This window comes from Heterodontus francisci, chromosome 29 (assembly GCF_036365525.1).
Source record: "Heterodontus francisci isolate sHetFra1 chromosome 29, sHetFra1.hap1, whole genome shotgun sequence".
Classification (NCBI taxonomy): domain Eukaryota; kingdom Metazoa; phylum Chordata; class Chondrichthyes; order Heterodontiformes; family Heterodontidae; genus Heterodontus; species Heterodontus francisci.
This window is the reverse complement of record NC_090399.1, coordinates 43,143,972-43,166,657: the sequence shown is the minus strand read 5'-3', so window position 1 is coordinate 43,166,657 and position 22,686 is coordinate 43,143,972. Positions and strand designations below refer to the sequence as shown.

Below are 22,686 nucleotides of genomic sequence, written 5' to 3'. Positions count from 1 at the left end.
GGAGTGTTTGATGGGGACAATGTAGAGGGTGATTTACTCTGTATCTAACCCCGTGCTGTACCTGTCCTGGGAGTGTTTGATGGGGACAGTGTCGAGGGAGATTTACTCTGTATCTAACCCCGTTTTTTTGGTTTTTTTTATCTAACCCCGTGCTGTACCTATCCTGGGAGTGTTTGATGGGACAGTGTAGAGGGTGATTTACTCTGTATCTAACCCCGTGCTGTACCTGTCCTGGGAGTGTTTGATGGGGACAATGTAGAGGGTGATTTACTCTGTATCTAACCCCGTGCTGTACCTGTCCTGGGAGTGTTTGATGGGGACAGTGTCGAGGGAGATTTACTCTGTATCTAACCCCGTTTTTTTGTTTTTTTTTATCTAACCCCGTGCTGTACCTATCCTGGGAGTGTTTGATGGGACAGTGTAGAGGGAGCTTTACTCTGTATCTAACCCCGTTTTTTTTTTTCTTTTTTTATCTAACCCCGTTTTGTTTTTTTTTCTCTGTTATCAGTCCAGAAGAGAGGGATTTACCTGTCCTGGGAGTGTTTGATGGGGACAGTGTAGAGGGAGATTTACTCTGTATCTAACCCCCCATTTTTTTTTTGCAGAGGGAGCTTTACTCTGTATCTAACCCCCGTGCTGTACCTGTCCTGGGAGTGTTTGATGGGGACAGTGTAGAGGGAGATTTACTCTGTATCTAACCCCCCATTTTTTTTTTGCAGAGGGAGCTTTACTCTGTATCTAACCCCCGTGCTGTACCTGTCCTGGGAGTGTTTGATGGGGACAGTGTAGAGGGAGATTTACTCTGTATCTAACCCCGTTTTTTTTTTTTTATCTAACCCCGTGCTGTACCTGTCCTGGGAGTGTTTGATGGGGACAGTGTAGAGGGAGCTTTACTCTGTATCTAACCCCGTGCTGTAATTGTCCTGGGAGTGTTTGATGGGACAGTGTAGAGGGAGATTTACTCTGTATCTAACCCTGTGCTGTACCTGTCCTGGGAGAGTTTGATGGGGACAGTGTAGAGGGAGATTTACTCTGTATCTAACCCCGTGCTGTACCTGTCCTGGGAGTGTTTGATGGGACAGTGTAGAGGGAGATTTACTCTGTATCTAACCCTGTGCTGTACCTGTCCTGGGAGTGTTTGATGGGACAGTGTAGAGGGAGCTTTACTCTGTATCAAACGTGGGAGAAATCAATGATAATCACAAATTCCAATAGTGCATCTTCTCACTCATCATGATGTGACCAAAAGTCAGCAAGCTGTAATATAAAGTCGCCATTGGGCCTGTATGCAGCTGGAAGTGCTTGAGCTGTTCCCCATTTGGTTTCTTGAGCAGTGGTTGGAGTCAGTTACACAGGTTTCCAGTTAATAAAGAAGGTGGAAAACCAGAGATTAAACCTGGAAAGAGAGGGATGGGGAGAAAGAGGGTGGCTTGTAGAGAGAAAGTCTGTGCACGTGTCAGTGAAGTTGATGTGGGATGATCGTGTTGCTGCCTCGTAGGCTGTCCCAGTAACTCTGCATCTCCTTCCTGTGCTGCCCCTAGATGAGGAAGGGGAACGACAAAACGGTGCTGGAGATAAACACTCCGCAGGTGGAGCAGATGCCTTTCGTCGATGTGCTGTTCACTGACTTCGCCGAACCCAATCAGAAGTTTGGATTTGACGTGGGACCCGTCTGCTTCCAGGGCTAAACGAGAGAGAGAGAAAAAAAAAAACACACGCCACCCACCCCACCATGACTAGTGCCACTATCACCGCCACTGACCCTTCCCCATCTCCTCCCAATAATCGTCGTGCAACTGACACCACTTCGGGAAAAGGAAAAGCTCAGCCGTGACGAGTGTGTTCTCCTGCCTGAAGACCCTGAGAGAACAGTTACGTGTGTGTCAAAAAAAAAGTATGAGAAATGTATCTTAAAATGTCTCCTGCTTCCCTCTACCTCCCTCCACTGTATGTACTGTCCCTTTAAGACCAGCTTCCCTTTGGTGGTAGTGGCCTGGTTTCAGGTGGGATTATTTTTTCTAAGGAAAAAACGGCAACATGAGAAATGTGTTTTTGTTTTGTTTTTAATTAAAAGTGTTCTCCATAGATTGTAATATAAAACCACAACAGAGAGAGAGAGACGATTTTATTTAATTCGCAAACCTGCCAGAAATTGAACCAAATATTAAAAATAAATGATGAATTAAGTCTGTGAAGCTTTACTAGTAAATATGGTGCTCCAAAATTGTATTTTACTCTCCTTTTTTAAAAAAAAAGGTGCTCAGAGTGTTATATGTTTGTAAGTATTTTTTATTTCTAATGTAAAATATATCTATAAATTGCTGCTTGTTGTGTTAATTTTCTGTAAACTCCTGAAGGTGGCTCATGTGTGTTTTTTTTTAAAAACTGCCCTCTTCATATTCTCTCTATGCTTCTCTGCTTCTCTCCCACACATGTGTATACTCCTTATGTCCTGATGCCACCTTCTCTCTCTCTCTCTCTCGCTCTCTCTCTCTCTCCTTACCTCGCATTTTACACCCTTGCCCAAAGTCCCCAGCAGTTACCGATCCTGGACGTAGCAAATCACCTCAGCTCGCTTGCGCTTTTACTCGACCTTGTTCATTTTTGTCATCACATTTTATTTTGTCTGAGAAATTTACTGTCGGCGCCGTGTGGTAGGTCACTCGCTGTACTGTACTGTTTCTGTCTGAATGGAGCGAATCTTTTAATAGATCGTAAATCACCAACATTACCCTGCCTGCCTCTTCTTTTCATCAGTTTTGTTTTGAAGGAGGTGAGATCATTGCAGACACCCTAACTCTCATCTTCCAACGTCCTCTCGATTCAGGAATCATTCCTTTAGATTAGAAAATTACACAGGTCAACTTTCTATTTAAAGGTGGTGAGCGGGGTCGAAACCAAGGAATTAGAGACCAGTTAGCTGAACAATCTGTTGGGAAATTGCTTGAGTCTATATTTAAGGATAGGGTGACTGAACACCTCAGATGTTTTTAACGGATCAGTGAGAGCCAGCCAGCACGGATTTGTAAAGGGTAGGTCATGCCTGACAAAGCTGATTGATTTTTTTTTGATGAGGTGAGTAAAGTAATCGACAGGGTCTATGGATGTTATTTATATGGACTTCCAGAAGACCTTCAATAAAGTCCTTCGTAAGAGACTCTTAGCTAAGGTTGAAGCTGACAGAATGGAAGGCGAATTATTGAGCTGGTTAGGAAATTGGCTGAGCATGCGGAGACAGAGATTCAGGATAATGGGCGGGTAATCTAATTGGCAGGATGTGACCTGTGGGCTCCCGCAAGGATCTGTGTTGGGGCCTTAACTATTCACTGTATTGAGATGATGGGATAGAAAAATCACACATGCAAATTTGATAATGAAACAAAGACAGAGGTGCATTGTAAATAGTGTAGAAATAGTGGAAGCATAAAATTACAGGGAGAGGTTGATAGATTAAGTGGATGGGCAAATCTGTGGTGAAATGGATTTTAATGTAGGCAAATGTGAAGTCATTCATTTTGGACCCAGAATTGCCAGAGCAGGGCACTTTCCAAATGGTGAAAAACTAGGGCAGCACAGTGGCGCAGTGGCTAGCACCACAGCTCCAGCGACCTGGGTTCAATTCTGGGTACTGCCTGTGCGGAGTTTGCAAGTTCTCCCTGTGACTGTGTGGGTTTTCGCTGGGTGATCCGGTTTCCTCCCACAGCCAAAGACTTGCAGGTTGATAGGTAAATTGGCCATTGTAAATTGCCCCTAGTGTAGGTAGGTGGTAGGAGAATTGAGGGGATGTGGTAGGGGATATGGGATTAATGTAGGATTAGTATAAATGGGTGGTTGATGGTCAGCACAGACTCGGTGGGCTGAAGGGCCTGTTTCAATGCCATATATCTATTTAAAAGAAATAAGCTAGCAATAGTGGAAATCCAAAGAGACTTGGGGACCATCAACACAGATCAATAAAATGTCATGATCAAAATGTCCAATGGAATATCCTTTATACAGGTGTGTAGAAGTCATGCTTAAATTATACAAAGCCCTGGTTAGACCACACCTGGAGTATGTGCTCACCTTAGGACGGTTAGGGGAGGGGGTGCAGTGTAGATTTATCAAAATGACACCTGGAAGTAGAGACTTAAGATTTCGAGGTAAGGAAACACTGCATGCAAAGGATGGGAGAAGTTTGGAACTCTCTTCCACAAATGGCAGTTGGCGCCTAATAGGTTGTTAATTTTAAAATCGGAGATTGATACACTTTGTTAGGATTGAGGGAGATGGAGTTAGTTCACAAATGAGCTGTGACTTCATTGAATGGAGAGGACAGGCTTGAAGGTGAATTGGCCTCCTGTAGTTCCAATGAAGAGAAAGGGAGAGAAAAAATACACTGATGCAACTTGGCTGTACAGTTCCCCAGCCCCCACCTGCTGCCTCGTGGTGTTCATTTCACAAGCCTTTTCACCTCTGATATTTCGCACACATGTCAGCTTGGTGTTATTCCAGGTGCATTTCGCAAGTCAGCCAAAGGTGGTAGCTGCTTTCCCTATGGGTTTATCGAGCTCTGTATCAAGGGACAGATTGCCTGTCACCGTGGCCCCAAGATAGCTGAATGTGCTAACCAGTTCCAGTGGGGTGTTATTTAGTGTGATCGGGGCAGAGATGCAACAACCTGTCCTGTGAGCGCAGTTTTCTTGACGCTTATAGTCAAGGAGAACAAGTTACAGGCATGGGAGAGACAGAGAGAGTCTTTCTAGCTGAGTTTCTGTGTGAGCAACCCCTGCAATATCATCAGCGTATAGGAGTTCTCTGATCAGGACTTAATGTGTTTTTGTCTTCACTTTCAGCCTTGATAGATTGTAGAGCTTGCCGACTGACCTAGTGTGCAAGTAGACTCCTTCCATATCTGCAGGGAAGGTTAAGGTCAGGACATGGAGAAGAAGAAGCCAAACAGAATGGGGGGGGGGTGGGGGTGGGGGGGTGGCGAAGGCACAAATGCTACTGAGAGCTGCGATTCCTCATGCTGGGCTCCCCATAAAGCTGGTTGGCTAATGCTTAGGGCAATCCTGGAAGCTCACTATTGCTGGAAAATTGTACAGTTTCAGCTGGTTAACTGGATGAACTCCAGCATTTATTGCCCATCCCGAATTGCCCTTGAGAAGGTGGTGGTGAGCTGCCTTCTTGAACTGCTGCAGTCCGTGTGGGGTAGGTACACCCACAGTGCTGTTAGGAAGGGAGTGCTAGGACTTTGACACAGCGACAGTGAAGGAATGGTGATATAGTTCCAAGTCAGGATGGTGTGTGACTTGGAGGGGAACTTGCAGGTGGTGGTGTTCCCATGTATTTGCTGCCCTTGTCCTTCGAGGTGGTAGAGGTCGCGGGTTTGGAAAGTGCTGTCTAAGGAGCCTTGGTGCATTGCTGCAGTGCATCTTGTAGATGGTACACACTGCTGCCACTGTGCATCGGTGGTGGAGGGAGTGAATGTTTGTTGATGGGGTGCCAATCAAGCGGGCTGCTTTGTCCTGGATGGTGTCGAGCTTCTTGAGTGTTGTTGGAGCTGCACCCATTTAGGCAAGTGGACAATATTCCATCACACTCCAGACTTGTGCCTTGTAGATGGTGGACAGGCTTTGGGGAGTCAGGAGGTGAGTTAGTCGCCGCAGGATTAATAGCCTCTGACCTGCTCTTGTAGCCACGGTATTTATATGGCTACTCCAGTTCGGTTTCTGGTCAATGGTACCCGCTAGCATGTTGAGAGTGGGGGATTCAGCGATGGTAATGCCATTGAATGTCGAGGGGAGATGGTTAAATTCTCTCTTGTTGGAGATGGTCAATGCCTGGCACTTGTGTGGCGCGAATGTTAATTGCCACTTGCAAATTTGTTCGCTGATGTTTGCTCATTGTGAAACCTCAGCACCTGCCGAGCTGGGCCAATGTTTTCCGAACTTGGGTAATGACTGCTCAATCTCTACAGATTGTTCAATGGGTCAGGCAGACAGAACCTTCTCTTTGGGGGGCCTGTGATTTGGAGATTCAGAAGCAAGCTGATGGGATTCCAGCGGGCTGTAATTCACTCCCGGCTATCCATTATTCTATATAGAAATGTAGCATTTGAAATTTACAATCAGATTCCAGGCTGTAACTGTGCTATCAAACAGCATTTACTCACCAACAACCTGCTCACCAACGCTCAGTTTGGGTTCCGCCAGGGCCATTCAGCTCCTGACCTCATTACAGCCTTGGTCCAAACATGGACAAAAGAGCTGAACTCCAGAGGTGAGGTGAGCGTGACTGCCCTTGACATCAAGGCAGCATATGACCGAGTATGGCATCAAGGAGCCTTCGCAAAACTGGAGTCAATGGGAATTAGGGGGAAAACTCTCTGCTGGGTTGGAGTCATACCGAGCACAAAGGAAGATGGTTGTGGTTGTTGGCGGTCAATCATCTGAGCTCCAGGACATCACAGCAGGGGTTCCTCAGGGTAGTGTGGTAGGCCAAACCATTTTCATCAATGACCTTCCTTCCATCTTAAGATCAGAAGTGGGAATGTTCGCTGATGATTGCATGATGTTCAGCACCATTCCCGAGTCCTCAGATACTGAAGCAGTCCCTATCAATACCCGGACAGCATTCAGGCTTGGGCTGATAAGTGGCAAGTAACACTCGCACCACACAAGTGCCAGGCAATGACCATCTCCAATGAGAGAATCTAAACATCGCCCCTTGATGTTCTGCAGCATTACCATCACTGAATTCCCCACTGTCAACATCCGAGGGGGGGGGGTCACCATTGACCAGCCACATAAATGCCACAACTATGCGAGCAGATCAGAGGCTGGCTCTTCTGCAGTAAATGCATCAACTCCCAACTTCCCAAACCCCTTCCAATACCAGGCAGGAGCAAATAAGGAGTGTGATGGAATACTCTCCAATGGCCTGGTGTTGATGCAACTGCCACACTCAGGATTAGAACCATTTCGTACAAAGCAGGTTATGTGTAAAACTGTATATAGTGCAGATTGAGCCAACTGAGTGAGATTGCAGATGCTGTTTCACTGGGAAGTGAGACATTCTCCTTGGTTACTGCCTGTTGATTCATTGTTCTCAGTAGCTGGCCTACTTGTGACTGGATAGAGTAACTGGACTGGGATAGCTGACCATAAAGACTGGGACACCAGTGGACAGGGCAGGGGGTGGGGTAGAGTAAAGAAAAGAGACCAGAAGCAATTTGTGTATTTGTCAAGGATGAAATTTATGAAGCTATTTCATTGGAGCAGAGATTTGGATTCCTCTGACACAGGTACACTAAAACACCATGAGTGCAAGCCGAGTGGGACAGGGAATGTGTATTGGAGTTTGGTCAATACATATTCCCTGTCCCACTAGGGTCTCAGGGTAGAGACTGGGCAATGCAGATTAGGTTAGAAAGACAATTCCAATCGTCGATTCCTCCCAGTCTCACACCCACAGTTACACATTCTCAGTAAAGCATTTTTAATCAGACACCAACCAAGCCAGAGCTGAACAGATCTTTAAAGATACAGTCACCTAAAGAAAACAACAGAGAGGAGCACCATTGTCACCAGTGTCATTCAAACAGGGGCAAAAGAAAGGGAACATTCTCTCAACAAATGTCTCTGTAAAAGTGTAGAGATGAGACAAGTCATCAACATTGTAAAAGGACACTTGGCCTCCCTCGTAGTCCAGGTAAACTCCATTGCGGCTGGGCTTCCCACTCCGAGCCAGCAGGGTGACTGTCGGTGAGGTTAGAGCACAGTACCGCTCTCCAGTGCTCAGGGTCAGTGCCAGGTATCCATTCTTGGGTTTCCAAGCGATGTCTCCATTCCTGATAATGGACTCTCTGGCCACGCCCAGGTCCCATTTGGACTTGCCGCTCACCTCCACCTCCCAGTAGTGCGTCCCCAACTGGAAGCCCTCAGCGGCCAGGACAGAGACACACACGTTGAACCTGGCGGGGCTGTCGGGAAGCAGCTGCTTGGTATCGATGACAGTCACACTGGTCAGGTCGGGCAGAGAGCAGCAGACAAGGGTTTGCTGTTCGAGGGTCCAGGATCAGGGCAAGCAGAACTGCAGAACAAAGTCAATGGGTTACTGGAGTTCCCTCTCGTCAGTGGATGACGAAGAGAGGACAGTGATTGAGTCTTGGGGGAGGGAGAATGAGCCAATTGTTCCTTTACTGGAGTGGAGCGAGTCCCACTTCAATAGGATTCTGTGTGGGATGGACTACAGGACAGTATTACACCATTTTTCTCCCTTCAGAGATAGGACACTGTCCAATGTGAGAAATGTTAAGGACATTTTACAATGTTAAGTGGTCCTTTCAGACAGATTTCATTTCCAAATCAATGAAAAAAATGTTCCTCAGAAATTTGAGCATTGTTTCTGCCACAAGCGCATGGGACAGGCTTCCACTGCTATGTCCAGACTGGCCAAGAGAGAGTGTGGGAAAATGGCACACTGACACAGAACACAAAAGTCCGCGTGTATCAAGCCTGTGTCCTCAGTACTTGCTCTACGGCGGCGAGGCCTGGACAACGTATGTCAGCCAAGAGCGACGTCTCAATTCATTCCATCTTCGCTGCCTCCGGAGAATCCTTGGCATCAGGTGGGATGGACTACAGGTCAAATATTACACCATTTTCCTCCCTTCAGAGAGAGGACACTGTCCAATGTGAAAAATGTTAAGGACATTATAAAAGATCACTTCACATTGCAAAACAGATTTCATTTCTGATCAATAAAAATAAAAGATTTCCTCAGAAATCTGAGCATGGGGAGGGGTCAGAAATCACCAAGCATTTCCACCCAACTGCTGTGACCCAGTTCCCCACAAACTGGCCCCTGGTAGAAGAACAGCAGCCCCACCGACCTCAGTAAAAGACACACAGTCCGCACCACTTCAACTGGGCAAAGAGCATTGATCAATTTCCATTGCTGCCATCGTCAATTACAAAGTCACTGATTAATGTGTTCCACACACCAGCTCTTTCAGTGCAGAAACAGGATGTTCAGTGTGGAGGCTGCACCTGCTTACAGTGAGTGTCTCAGTAAATTACACTACACCAGCCCAATCAGTTCAGCTGCACATAATCCAACCAGCTTTCTTTGTTTAAAACAAGAGACTATTTTTAATCTTTGCTATTTGTCTCATCATCTGCTCCCCCTGTCAAGCTTCTGGGGAGTTGAGGGTCCTCTGCTGTCCTTAAGCAGAACATTGTTGTGATAAAGTTATGACAAACAAGCAACACAGATTCAATCAGAGCGTGCCTTTTCTATGTGAAGTACTAATGGTTCTACACACAGGTTCCCTCGAAGGAATGTGTTCGTCCATTTTTAGATTTATTAGAGCCACCACTTGGAGACAAACTGTCCACAGCGTATGGTGGGCAAACTGTATTAGCACAAACTGTAAGCAGTGGGGACTATATTTAAATGCTATAAAGCATAAAGGGTTTAAATAAAATTCCTGCCACCCTCCCACATACAGGTTACAGTCAGCCCAGCCAGTCCATATCAGTATTTATCCCCCTGTCTCTACTCCATGGGGGAATAGTCCTAATCACACATCCCTTCATCCACCTCACCAGCCTAACCTCGAATGTCGACAGCTTCTGTGTCAAACCACTAACACTGCAAGTGAATACAGACATAACTCGGGAAAGACTCATTTACAATTGAACACAGGCTGGGAGTTAGATCACCCCTGTTGAGCTGGATACAGGATTACTGGTGGAAGCAATTTTATTCATTCATTTACCTGGATGGATAATTTCCTTCATTTCCCTCCATAGTTTATACTGCAAAGGACCTTTGTATGTCCCAGGCACACATTCCCAGACATAGCAATGGGCGTCTCTTCCACTTTGTCTAAGGCAAAAAGCTCCTTTGGTACGGTGACTAAAACCGTACACAGCACTTTAGGTGTGATCTCACCAAAACCCTGTACAATTGCAGCAAGACTTCCTTCCTCTTGTACTCCAAGTCCCTGCAATAAAGGCCAGTTTTGTATGAAGTGAGTTAACACTACAGGATTCAGTTTGGAGAAGACAGTGGGATGTGGAACTGCTACATCAGCAATAGTTCATTATTGACAATACACACCTGTCCCTCCAAGAACTAACCTCCTTGAAGAGAAAACAGAAACAATGTTAGTTTGTTGTTGCAGCTTCATGGAACACAAAAGCACGCTGAAGTGAATTAAACTGGGCGAGGTGAAAACCAACTTGGAACAGTGCATTCTCATCAATTCCACACTCAATGTACACTGGACACACATTCCCAACAGATTTCATCACTTCACTGAAGCTTCACTTTTGCTTGATCTAATAATATTCCACCTTAGATCAAGTCCTCTTTGAACACCGTTATTGTAAGAAACATGAGAACGAATCAGATTCTTGCTTTTTTATTTGTTCATGGGATGTGGGCATCACTGTCAAGGCCAGCATTTATTGCCCATCCCTAATTGTCCTCGAGAAGGTGGTGGTGAGCTGCTTTCTTGAACCACTGCAGTCTGTGTGGTGTAGGTACACCCACAGTGCTGTTAGGAAGGGAGTTCCAGGTTTTTGTCTCAGCGACAGTGAAGGAACGGCGATATAGTTCCAAGTCAGGATGGTGTGTGGCTTGGAGGGGAACTTGCAGGTGACAGTGTTCCCATGTGTCTGCTGCCCTTATCCTTCTAGATGGTAAAGGTCGCAGGATCTGGTTAGATTTCCAGGACCGACATGAAGCTGGTTTGTGCTCAGGAATGTCAGGTTGGCAGCTCAGCTCCAAGTCAGACAGTTGTGGGGCTCGAGATGGGAAATCAGGATAAGAGACACTGCAGCCCAGTGCTGAGGGGCTGCTTTGCTGCCAGAGGTGCTGTCCTCATCCAGCAGTGCTAAGCCAAGGCCCCTCCCCCCTCATTCTCCCCATTCCAGTAATTAAAATCAGGATGTTAAAGATTCTATCACACCATTCCCCCTGAAGTGATGCTAAACCTTTATAAAATACTAGTCTGGCCCCAGCTGGAGAATTGTGTCCAATTCTGGGCACCACACTTTAGAAAGGACAGGAAGGATTTGGCGAATGTACAGAAGAGATTTACTAGAATGGTTCCAGGGATGAGGTTATTACAGTTACACAGATAGACTGGAGAAGGTGGGGTTGTTCTGCTTCGAGCAGAGAAGCCGAAAAGGAGATTTGATCGAGGTGTTTAAAATCATGAAAAAGGTAAATCAGGAGAAACTGTTTCCAATGGCTGAAGGATCGATAAGCAGAGGGCACAGATTTAAAGTGATTGGCAAAAAATCCAGAGGTGACAGGAGAAAAACATTTTACACAGGGAGTGCTGAGGATTTTAAATGCACTGCCTGATCGGGTGGTGGATACAGATTCAATAGTCACCTTCAAAAGGGAATTGGATAAATAATTGATGGTGGGAAAATTGCAGGAATAGGGGAAGGAGCAAGGGAGTGGGACGAACTGAATCTGGCAGATCGAGTTACCCGATGGGGTGCAGGGTGGGAAGTAAAGCAAGAGGAGGGGCAAGAGGAGGAGCCAAGCTTGGCCAGCAGCTCTGTTACCTCCTCCTGTACCCCTTTTTATTACCCATTTAACCCTTCAAAAAGAAAATCAGTAAGGCGAGACGGAAGAAGGAAACTACTGGTGACTGTTGACCAATTCAGCATGTTTGCCCCTCCTGTAGGGGATGTCTGGGTATCCTATCAGGGGAAGATATCCAGACAATCTGATGGAAAGAATGGTCTGGTACTAATTCAAAGATTAAACTGGTCCCAGTTCTGGAATAGACACAGTGGTAACGTCCGTTGTGAACCGGGTGATGACAGTGTCTATGTCAGCTCTCAGGTGAGGTTAGAGACCATTGGGAAACCAGGTGAAATCACTGCCAGAAGTCCGGCTCCCCCTTGTCCCATGTTACTCCCTAATCCACAAACAAATGGATTAGAAGTGATGGAATCAGGTGATTTGCTCTATAATGATGTTCACTTTGAAATTGTTCTGGTTGTTTTTAATTTAACCTCTCTGCATCTGCCTGACGGATTGTGTCACAGTAACTACCTGAACTTGTTTCACCTCATGTTAAATGAAGTGTTCGGGGAGGTGCAGGTGAGGAACCACAGGACAGATTGGAGGAGCCCTGACTCAGACATGGGTGAAGGGCTGAAGACCCAACACAAATGAGGTTTAGCCGAATGGGTGGGGATAGGAGCCACCGCCGGTGTGGCCGGCCTGAATCGTATAGATGTCGAGTTTATGTGGGAACATGATGAAGTCATGTGGAGGCAACTGAAGGGGCTTTTAACCAAATTAAATGACCAAAGTGGGATCTAATCCATGAACAAGGTAAAACCCTGTTATCCACCTGAGAGATAGTAGCGGCCATGCAGTCCCTCTCGGATAAGGTCAATGAGATTATTGGGGAAAACAATGAAGAGTAAACACAGCAGAACATCACCAAAGCAGTCACCTGTAGTATGGATGGAAACTTTGTGCTTACCTTTACTCCAAAAAGGATTGTCTGACCTCGAATCTAATCATATTCCTGCCTTTGTCAAGAATCACCACTTGACCACCTGGCTTGGAACCAATAAGATGGAAGAAGAATATAAACACATCAGACGGCACGGCCTGGCCTTCTTCACCCCTCGAGCTCACTCTCAGGGCAGTAACGGCCTGGTTCCAGTGATATTGGCAGCCCTGATCATTGTAAACTCTACAGTACATCCTGTAGAATCCATGGGAATCATTGAACATTCCCATGATGATATTATCTTTGAGGAATTTCAGGACCATCCTCGATGGTTGATTATTAAAATTAACATGTGTTTAGTCTCAGACTTGGAGTGTTGTTGACAACTTGGAAATGAGAGGGTGTGCAGGTGTGACATGTACCAGCATACTACACCCACGTGTGAGTTCACATTGGACGAGCATTCTCCAAACTGCACATTCACCGTAGGCTGATGGAGTCCTGCTCTGGCGGGAACTGCCTACATGGACAGGGAATGGTACTGTGTTACAACTAGTGCCTCACACCTACACCTCGAGGAAGCCCTCTGCCCCCTTAATAGCCCCATGTTCTGTCTCTCCCCAGTTGAATTGGTCAAAGTCAGAGGAAAACTGTTATTACCATTTCACCTGCGCAGCATTACAGAAATACAGCTGGAGCTGCCCCTTCAGGAGGAAGCCCTAAGGTCGGTGTCCACTTTGCTCACCCGATTATCCCCTTTTACTTAGTTTGAAATCAATCCTTCAATGTACAACTACCTTACAAGAACATTTGGTTCATATGCAGCAGGATAATAAAGATACCGAGAAAGGAATCAAAATCTTAGGAGACCACAAATGGTGGGAAATGTGCTGACTAACAACCACCCATTTATACTAATCCCATATTCCTTACCACATCCCCACCATCTACCTACACTAGGGGCAACTTACAATGGCCAATTTACCTATCAACCTGCAGGTCTTTGGGTGTGGGAGGAAACCAGAGCACCCAGTGGAAATCAACACGGTCATAGAGAGAACTTGCAAACTCCACACAGGCAGTACCCAGAACCGAACCTAGGTCGCTGGAGCTATGAGGCTGTAGTGCTAACCACTATGCCGCCCACCTGGTCATAACAAGATACAAATCTATATCCTTCTAAAATAACCCAACACACACACACACACACCGATTAAAGAAAAAATAAAGCTTTCTCTGCAGAGATCAATTTTACAAAAAACACAAAAAATACTTGGGTCAAATAGTTGTTCATTCGAGAAGAAAAATGTTAAGATATGGAATGTTCCAGATGGTCCTTTGGTCATACATCCAGGTGCACGTAGATGGTGACAGTGGGATCTTTCTGGAGCATTTCTCTTCAGGTGACATCGAGGATCAGTCTGGCAGGCTTTTCTGGAGAATCACTGCATCAGGAGTTTCAGCTATCACACTGGTTTCTCAGAGTTTCTCAAAGAGGTGGAAAAAAATGAGTCGACTGCTTCTCTCAGCAGGCTGCAATCCCAACTGAACATTCAAACAGTCCATGCTCCAAGTCAGAAAGCCCAAAACTCATGACCACCATAAACCTAGACATGTAACATCTCTGTAAACAGCTCCAATAGCCAGAGTTATTTTAACTTCATTGCTTAAAAACTAACATTTACTGGAAGCGACAAAGTCCCAAGTGCCCTTCCAGTCACCCTTTACAAATCCAGCATCTCCTCACAGACATTTAAACAAAATTCCTCAAAAAAATTTAATAATGGAAACATCTTCATGACAACATGCTCCAGGACAAGGCTTACTTTGCTTAAGTCTGTCATCAATAGCAAAGAGAAAAGCAAGACAGAGTGAAGATCAGTCATAATCCACAAGGCATGTAACTTAGAGAGTTCAGTGCAGGTCAGAAGGTCATGGTGATAAACCACTGAGGCGATAAGGAGAAGTATGTGTTTGGACTTGTAAAAAGACTAGTTGCATTCATATATCTAGTGAAGATTTGAGAGATACTCCATCAGAGTCATGAAAGAGGAAATCTGACAAAGGGAGAACATGTCAAACGTCCTATAGTCCAAATTCCTACAGTCCCAAGTGAAAATCAGAATTAAAGTGAAAGTCATAAACTGAAAGTTTTCCAGTATCACAGTATCCACCAGGAGAGCAAAGTGAGTCAGGGTCTTTGATTAAGATTAATCAATCACTGTCACAGTCCCAAACATTAAGTGGAGTTGGTTGTCAAAGTTAAAGTTCAGGGTCGACACAGTCTGAGATGTTGGGAGAGCAGAGTCAAGCGAATGGAAATGGAAGAAGATACCCAGACAGAAAGAGAAAGAAGCCAGATAGGGTAATTCAATAGGGGTAGGTGGTGATGTAGTGGTATTATCACTGGACTAGTAACCTGGAGACCCAGGGTATTTCTCTGGGGACATGGGTTTGAATCCCACCACAGAAGAAGGTGGAATTTGAATTCAATTAATCTGGAGTTAAAAGCAAGTCTAATGATGGCCATGAAACCATTGTCGATTGTTGTAAAAACCCATCTGGTTCACTAATGTCCTTACCTGGTCTGGCCTACATGTGACTCTAGACCCACAGCAATGTGGTTAACTCTTACATGCCCTCTGAAATGGCCTAGCAAGCCACTCAGTTGTACCTAACCGCTACAAAGTCAATAAAAATGAATGAAACCGGAAGGACCACCCGGCATCGACCGAGGCACTGGAAATGACAACGGCAAACCCAGCCCTGTCGACCCTGCAAAGTCCTCCTTACTAACAGCTGGGGGCTTGTGCCAAAGTTGGGAGAGCTGTCCCACAGCCTAGTCAAGCAACAGCCTGACATAGTCATACTCATGGAATCATACCTTACAGACAATGCCATCACCATCCTCGGGTATGTCTTGTCCCACGGGCAGGACAGACCCACCAGAGGTGGCGGGACAGTGGTATACAGTAGGAAGGGAGTTGCCCTGGGAGTCCTCAACATCGACTCCAGACCCCATGAAGTCTCATGGCATTAGCTCAAACATGCCCTCCCTCAGCTGATGACTCAGTACACCACTTGGAGGAAGCACTGAGGGTGGCAAGGGCACAAAATGTACTCTGGGTGGGGGACTTCAATGTCCATCACCAAGAGTGGCTCGATAGCACCACTACTGGCCGAGTCCTAAAGAACATAGCTGCCAGAATGGGTATGGGGCAGATGGTGGGGAACCAACACGAGGGAAAAACATACTTGACCTTGTCCTCACCAATCTGCCTGCTGCAGCTGCTCCTGTCCATGACAGTATTGGTAGGAGTGACCACTGCACAGTCTTTGTGGAGACAAAGTCCCGCCTTCTCATTGAGGATACCGTCCGTCGTGTTGTGTGGCACTATCACCGTGCTAAATGGGATAGATTTCGAACGGATCTAGCAATGCAAAACTGGGCATCCATGAGGTGCTGTGGGCCATCAGCAGCAGCAGAATTGTATTCAACCATAATCTGTAACCTCATGGCCTGGCATATCCCCCACTCTACCATTACCATCAAGCCAGGAGACCGACCCTGGTTCAATGAAGAGTGCAGGAGGGTATGCCAGGAGTAGCACCAGGCATACCTCAAAATGAGGTGTCAACCTGGTGAAGATACAACACAGGACTATCTGCGTGCCAAACCGCGTAAGCAGCATGCGATAGACAGAGCTAAGCGATCCCATAACCAACGGATCAGATCAAAGCTCTGCAGTCCTGCCACATCCAGCCGTGAATGGTGGTGGACAATTAAACAACTAACTGGAGGAGGTGGCTCCACAAATATCCCCATCCTCAATGAGGGGAGCCCAGCACATCAGTGCGAAAGATAAGGCTGAAGCATTTGCAACAATCTTCAGCCAGAAGTGCCGAGGTGATAATTCATCTCGGCCTCCTCCTGAAGTCCCCAGCATCACAGATGCCAGACTTAAGCCAATTCGATTCACTCCGTGTGATGTCAAAAAACAACTGAAGGCACTGGATACTGCAAAAGCTATGGGCCCTGACAATATTTCGGCAATAATACTGAAGACCTGTGCTCCAGAACTTGCTGCGCCCCTAGCCAAGCTGTTCCAGTACAGCTACAACACTGGCATCTACCCTGCAATGTGGAAGTACAGAAAGTTCTAATCGGACCGGACAAGCTCACAATATCACAGGCTGTACACACTGCCAGAGCACATGAAGCTACAAGCAGACAGATGAAGACTCTGACCTTCAGTTAACCTTCAGTTAAGCCAAGCGAAAGGCAACAGGGTTGATGCAGTGAAACAACAACTAAAGAATGTACACAAGACAGAGAGAAAGATGTGCAGGAGCTGTGGACGAACACATGAATTCACAGACAGAAGGAAATGTCCGGCATATGGATCAATCTGCAGAGCTGGTGGGAAAGACCAATCACTGGGAAAGGATGTGCAGAACAAGGCAAGAAAGTGGCAGATGAGTCACCAGAGCCAAAGTAACAGGGCAAATGAGTAGTGAAGAAAACCAAAACATCCATACCCTGGAAGATGGCGATGGGTTTGAGAACATGATAGACATAGGAACCATACAATTGCACAAAATGTCTGGATGTGACAGTTCCCAGAGAAAAGAAATTCACACGACTATTCAGATCAGGAAGAGGCTGAGAAATAAACCCACAAGGATAAATCTGAAGGTGAAGATTGATACTGGAGCGCAGAGTAACATCATTCCGCTCAGACTATACCAGAAGATCTTTACTGAAAATTTGGAAGAAAATGGCTATCCAAGGGAAGGTGCTCTGGAACCAAACAACCTCATGGTAACAGCATACGGGGGAACTGAGACTCGACAGCTAGGAACAACCCAAATCAGAGGGATACACAAAAGAAAAGTTGCTAACTCTACGTCACAGAAACAGATGGTCCAGCTATCCTGGGGTTGAGCAGTTGTGAAGAGCTGCAGATTATCTCAGTAAACCATGAGGGTTGAAGACAGTACACCCGTTGAAAAGTGCCCTTCGCTCAGAAGCAAAGAAGATCTGATACAAATGTCCTCAGAGTGTTTAGATGAGACAGTTGGATGCTTTGAAAATTTTGAGTATCACATCATTATTGACCTAGCGATGAAACCAGTGATTCATCCCCCACGTAAAATATCAATAGAACTAAAAGGAAAGCTTGAAAGAGAGCTCTGAGAAATGGAAGAAAAGAAGGTGATCGCCAGAGTCACAGAACCTACAGACTGGGTAAATTTTATTGTGGTGAGAGAGAAACCAAATGGATGGCTAAGAATTTGCCTAGTAAAACTAAACTAAACATCCCAAAGATCTTAACCAAGCATTAAAGAGGGATCACTACCCTATTCCAACATTGGAAGAAATCACACCAGCACTGGCAGGGGCACAAGGTTTCAGGAAGCTTGATGCCAGAAATGGCTACTGGAATGTGAAGCTAGCTGCAGAATCTTCACTGTTGACAACATTCAACACACCTTGTGGACCGTACATATTCCTGTGTCTACCCTTTGGCATCAAAGTGAGCCAGGATGTGTTCCAACAGAAGATAGAGGGGACATACAGGGGATGCAAAGGAGCAGTCAGCATAGCTGATGATATTCAGATATATGGTGTAGATGGAAAAGATCATGGCAATCATCTACATGGAGCCATGGAGAGAACCAGGAAAGCTGGGATTAAGCTAAACACAGACAAATGCATTGTGAAAGTGACAGAATGTCAGTTCTTGGGAATGGTGTACACACCTGACAGAGTTAATCCGAGCCCTGAAATAATCTCAGCCATCTCGGGGATGGAAGCCCCAAGAGATAAGAGAGAGTTGAGAAGTTCCCTTGGTTTGATACAATACATGAGCTGCTGTATTCCACATGTCGGAACACATAGCAAACCTGCAAAAGCTGATGAAAGAAAATGTACCGTACCAGTGGTCACATGACAGGACTTTCAACAAACTCAAAAAGGTAGTGTGCAAGGAGACAAGTCTGTCATACTACGACAGAAAGAAACCTGTCACTCTGCAATTAGAGGCTTCCATAAAAGGACTGGGAGCAGCCCTGGTGAAAGAGGGAAAGCATTTGTGTCCAAAGCTCTGACAACAGCTGAGACAAGATATGCCAACACAGAAACAGAGTTTTTGGCAGTCGTGTATGGATGTGAGAACTTCCACACATATCTCTATAGGAGGAAGTTCACAGTGGAGAGTGATCATCATCCACTGGAGCAGATCTACAAGGAAAATCTATGTTAAGCACCAGCCAGACTGAGGCTTCAGAGTTACGATCTCATTCTGGAATAGAAGCCAGGAAGAGAAATGGTGCTGGCAGACACCCTATCTCAGTTGTCACCATAGGAGAACCATGAGATAGAAGATCTGGGCATAAAGATTCATCACCTAGTGAACGTAACACCACCAAAACTGAGTCAAATTAGAGATGAGACCAGCAAAGCCGAGGAGTTACAGATGCTATCTCAGCAAGTGATCCAGGGATGGTCTGATAGGATACAGCACACACAGCCAGCAATACGGCAGGACTGGTCTATCAGAGATGATATCTCACTAGAAGATGGTGTCCTGCTGGCCGGATCCAGAATAATTATACCCAAAACAATGCAGGAAGAACTTCTCGAAAAGATACACGAAGGCCACATGGGAATGGAGAAGTGTAAGCTCAGAGCCAAATCAGCAGTGTACTGGACAGGCATATAGAAAGAAATCGAAAATATGGTGTCTACATGCAATGTATGCCAGAAGTACAGAAACTCACAACAGAAAGAGGAATGATAGCTACTGAAGTACCACCCAGACCGTGGCACACTGTAGGAGCCGATTTATTCACACATAATCAAGAATGGTATCTCATAGTCACAGACTAGTACTCAAAGTTCCCTATTATCTGGAAGATGAAAGACTTGAGAGCCACAACAATAATCTCTGCTGAAGGTCAATCATCTGAGCTCCAGGACATCACTGCAGGAGTTCCTCAGGGTAGTGTCCTAGGCCCAACCATCTTCAGCTGCTTCATCAATGATCTTCCTTCAATCATAAAGTCAGAAGTGGGGATGTTTGCTGATGATTGCATAATGTTCAGCACCATTCGTGACTCCTCAGATACTGAAGCAGTCTGTGTAGAAATGCAGCAAGACCTGGACAATATCTAGGCTTAGGCTGATAAGTGGCAAGTTAGATTTGCGCCACACAAGCGCCAGGCAATGACCATCTCCAACAAGAGAGAATCTAACCATCTCCCCTTGTCATTCAATGGCATTACCATCGCTGGATCCACCACTATCAACATCCTAGAGGCTACCATTGACCAGAAACTGAACTGGAGTAGCCATATAAATACTGTGGCTACAAGAGCAGGTCAGAGGCTTGGAATCCTGAGGCGAGTAACTCAGCTCCTGACTCCCCAAAGCCTGTCCACCATCTACAAGACACAAGTCAGGAGTGTGATGGAAAACTCTCTACTTGCCTGGATGGGTGCAGCTCCAACAACACTCAAGAAGCTCGACACCATCCAGGACAAAACAGCCTGCTTGATTGGCACCCCATCTACAAACATTCACTCCCTCCACCACTGACGCACAGTGGCAGCAGTGTGTACCATCTCCAAGATGCACTGCAGCAATGCACCAAGGCTCCTTCGACAGCACCTTCCAAACCCGCAACCTCTACCAACTAGGACAAGGGCAGCAAATACATAGGAACACCACCACCTGCAAGTTCCCCTCCAAGTCACACACCATCCTGACTTGGAACTATATCACCGTTCCTTCACTGTCGCTGGGTCAAAATTCTGGAACTCCCTTCCTAACAGCACTGTGGGTGTACCTACCCCACATGGACTGCAGCGGTTCAAGAAGGCAGCTCACCACCATCTTCTCAAGGGCAATTAGGGGATGGGCAATAAATGCTGGCCTGGCCAGCGATGCCCACATCCCATGAATGAATAAAACAAAAGTACGAGTTCTGTTCGCTGAGCAAAGGATTCCTGAAAGGTTAATATGTGACAATGGCACCCAATTTACATCCAGAGAATTTAAGGAATTTGCTGACCAGTATGGGTTCAACATCATCACCTCATCACCACACTACCCACAGGGACACAAATTTATAGAAATACACGTCCAGACGGTCAAAAGAACACTTGTCAAATGCCAAGAGACGAAGGAAGACCCAAACCTGGCCTTATTGTCACTCCGATCCACACCTCTCAAGGCTGACATGAAATCACCTGTTAAATGGAGCTGTTAAATGGAAGAAAATATAAGATAACTCTGCCAAGCAAAATACATCCTTCAAGTGACCAGGAGGAAGTGAGACAACTCACTGAAGCACAGGTAAGAGGAGAGAAACACTTCAACAAATATGCTAAATCCCTACCCAAGCTGTTGAAAGGACAAACTGTACACAGGATCCAATCATGAAAACCTGGAGCCCAGCAAAAGTTATTAGTGAAGCTGAAACTCCAAAGTCATATATCATTGAGACCAAAACCGGTAACCAAATGAGAAGGAACAGAATCCATATTTGACCTACACCTGAGCTGGAACAACAGAAAAGACCATCAACAACACCAGAAACATCACTATCCAGCAAGACAACATTAACAACTTCATCAGCAAGTGACACAACATAGCCTGTACAGTGTGCCAACTCACCACTAAGAGCAACAAATGCCAAATCCACAAGATGGAGGAACAACATCTTATCACCCAAACGATACTGTGAATATTTTTAGAAAAGAATAAACACTATAAAAGACTCTAAAAAGGGGTTCAAATTATTTCCAAAAGTCGGTTGATAATCTACTTTAGTTTAAAGAAAAGTTAATAACTGGGACAATTATATTGACATAGGACCATTATGTTTGAAAGAAAGAGGGATGTTATACATTGTTATACTATTTGTAAAGTGCTGGGAACTAATTGTTATGTTATGTTACTTTGTGTCTGTCTTCACTGAAGAAGATACAAGAAATCTTCCAGAATTAGGGATCCAAAGGATTAGGGGGAAATGAGGAATTGAAGGAAATTATTATTAGTAAGAAGGTTGTATTAGAGACATTAATGGGGCTGAAGGTTGAGAAGTCCCCAGGACCTGATATTCTACATCCCTGAGTGTTGAAAGAGGTAGCTATATAGTGGATGCAAAGGTGATCATCTTCCAAAATTCTGTAGATTCTGGAGCGGTTCCTGCAGATTGGAAGGTGGCAAATATCATCCCACTATTTGAGAAGGGAGGGAGAGAGAAAACAGGGAATTACAGACCTGTTAGCCTTACATCAGTCATTGGGAAAATGCTAGAATCAATTCTAAAGAATGTGATAAATGGACACTTGGATAATAATGATCTGATTGGGAATAGTCAACATGGATTTATGAATGGGAAATCACGTTTGACAAACCTTTTGGAGTTTTTTGAGGATGTTCCTAACAGAATTGATAAAGGGGAGTCAGTGGACTTGGTAAACTTGGATTTTCAGAAGGTTTTTTAATAAAGTCCCCCACAGGAGGTTGGTTAACAAAATTAAAGCACATGGGATAGGAGATAATATACTGGCATGGATTAAGGATTGGTTAACAGGCAGGCAGTAGGAATAAAAGGGTCATTCTCGCATTGGCAGGCTGTGTCTAGTGGGGTACTGCAAGGATCAGTGCTTGGGCCCCAGTTGTTCACAATATGTATCAATGATTTGGATGTGGGGACCAAATATAATATTTCCAAGTTCGTGAATGACACAAAACTAGGTGGGAATGTGTGTTGTGAGGAAGATGCAAAGTGGCTTCAAGGGGATTTGGACAGACTTAGTGAGTGGGCAAGAATGTGGTAGATGGAATATAATGTGGAAAAATGTGAGGTTATCCACTGTGGTAGGAGGAATAGATGTACAAAGTATTCCTTAAATGGTAAGAGATTAGAAAGTGTAGATGTACAAAGAGACCTGGGTGTCCTTGTCAATAAGTCACTGAAAGCTAACATGCAGATGCAGCAAGCAATTAAGAAGGCTAATGGTATGTTGGCCTTTATCGCAAGAGGATTTGAGCACAGGAGTAGTGAAGTCTTGCTTCAATTGTATAGAACCTTGGTTAGACTGCACCTGGAGTACTGTGTGCAGTTTTGGTCCCCTAACCTTCGGAAGGATATTATTGCCATAGAGGGAGTGCAACAAAGATTCACCAGACT

The 22,686-nt window shown here is 45.3% G+C and overlaps 1 protein-coding gene and 1 pseudogene across 1 annotated transcript in view; one reads left to right on the top strand and one right to left on the bottom strand.

Annotated features, from left to right (window-relative positions):
- The window catches only part of LOC137345808 (collagen alpha-2(XI) chain-like), a 730,020-nt gene extending 727,806 nt beyond the window's left edge, over positions 1-2,214 (top strand). Inside the window, exon 69 of the mRNA XM_068009057.1 lies at positions 1,542-2,214. Coding sequence (XP_067865158.1) covers positions 1,542-1,688 — 147 coding nt within the window. The 3' untranslated portion in view covers positions 1,689-2,214. The remainder of the gene's footprint in view (positions 1-1,541) is intronic.
- A 2,822-nt stretch (positions 2,215-5,036) lies between these two features.
- The window catches only part of LOC137345807 (zinc-binding protein A33-like), a 213,515-nt pseudogene continuing 195,865 nt past the window's right edge, over positions 5,037-22,686 (bottom strand).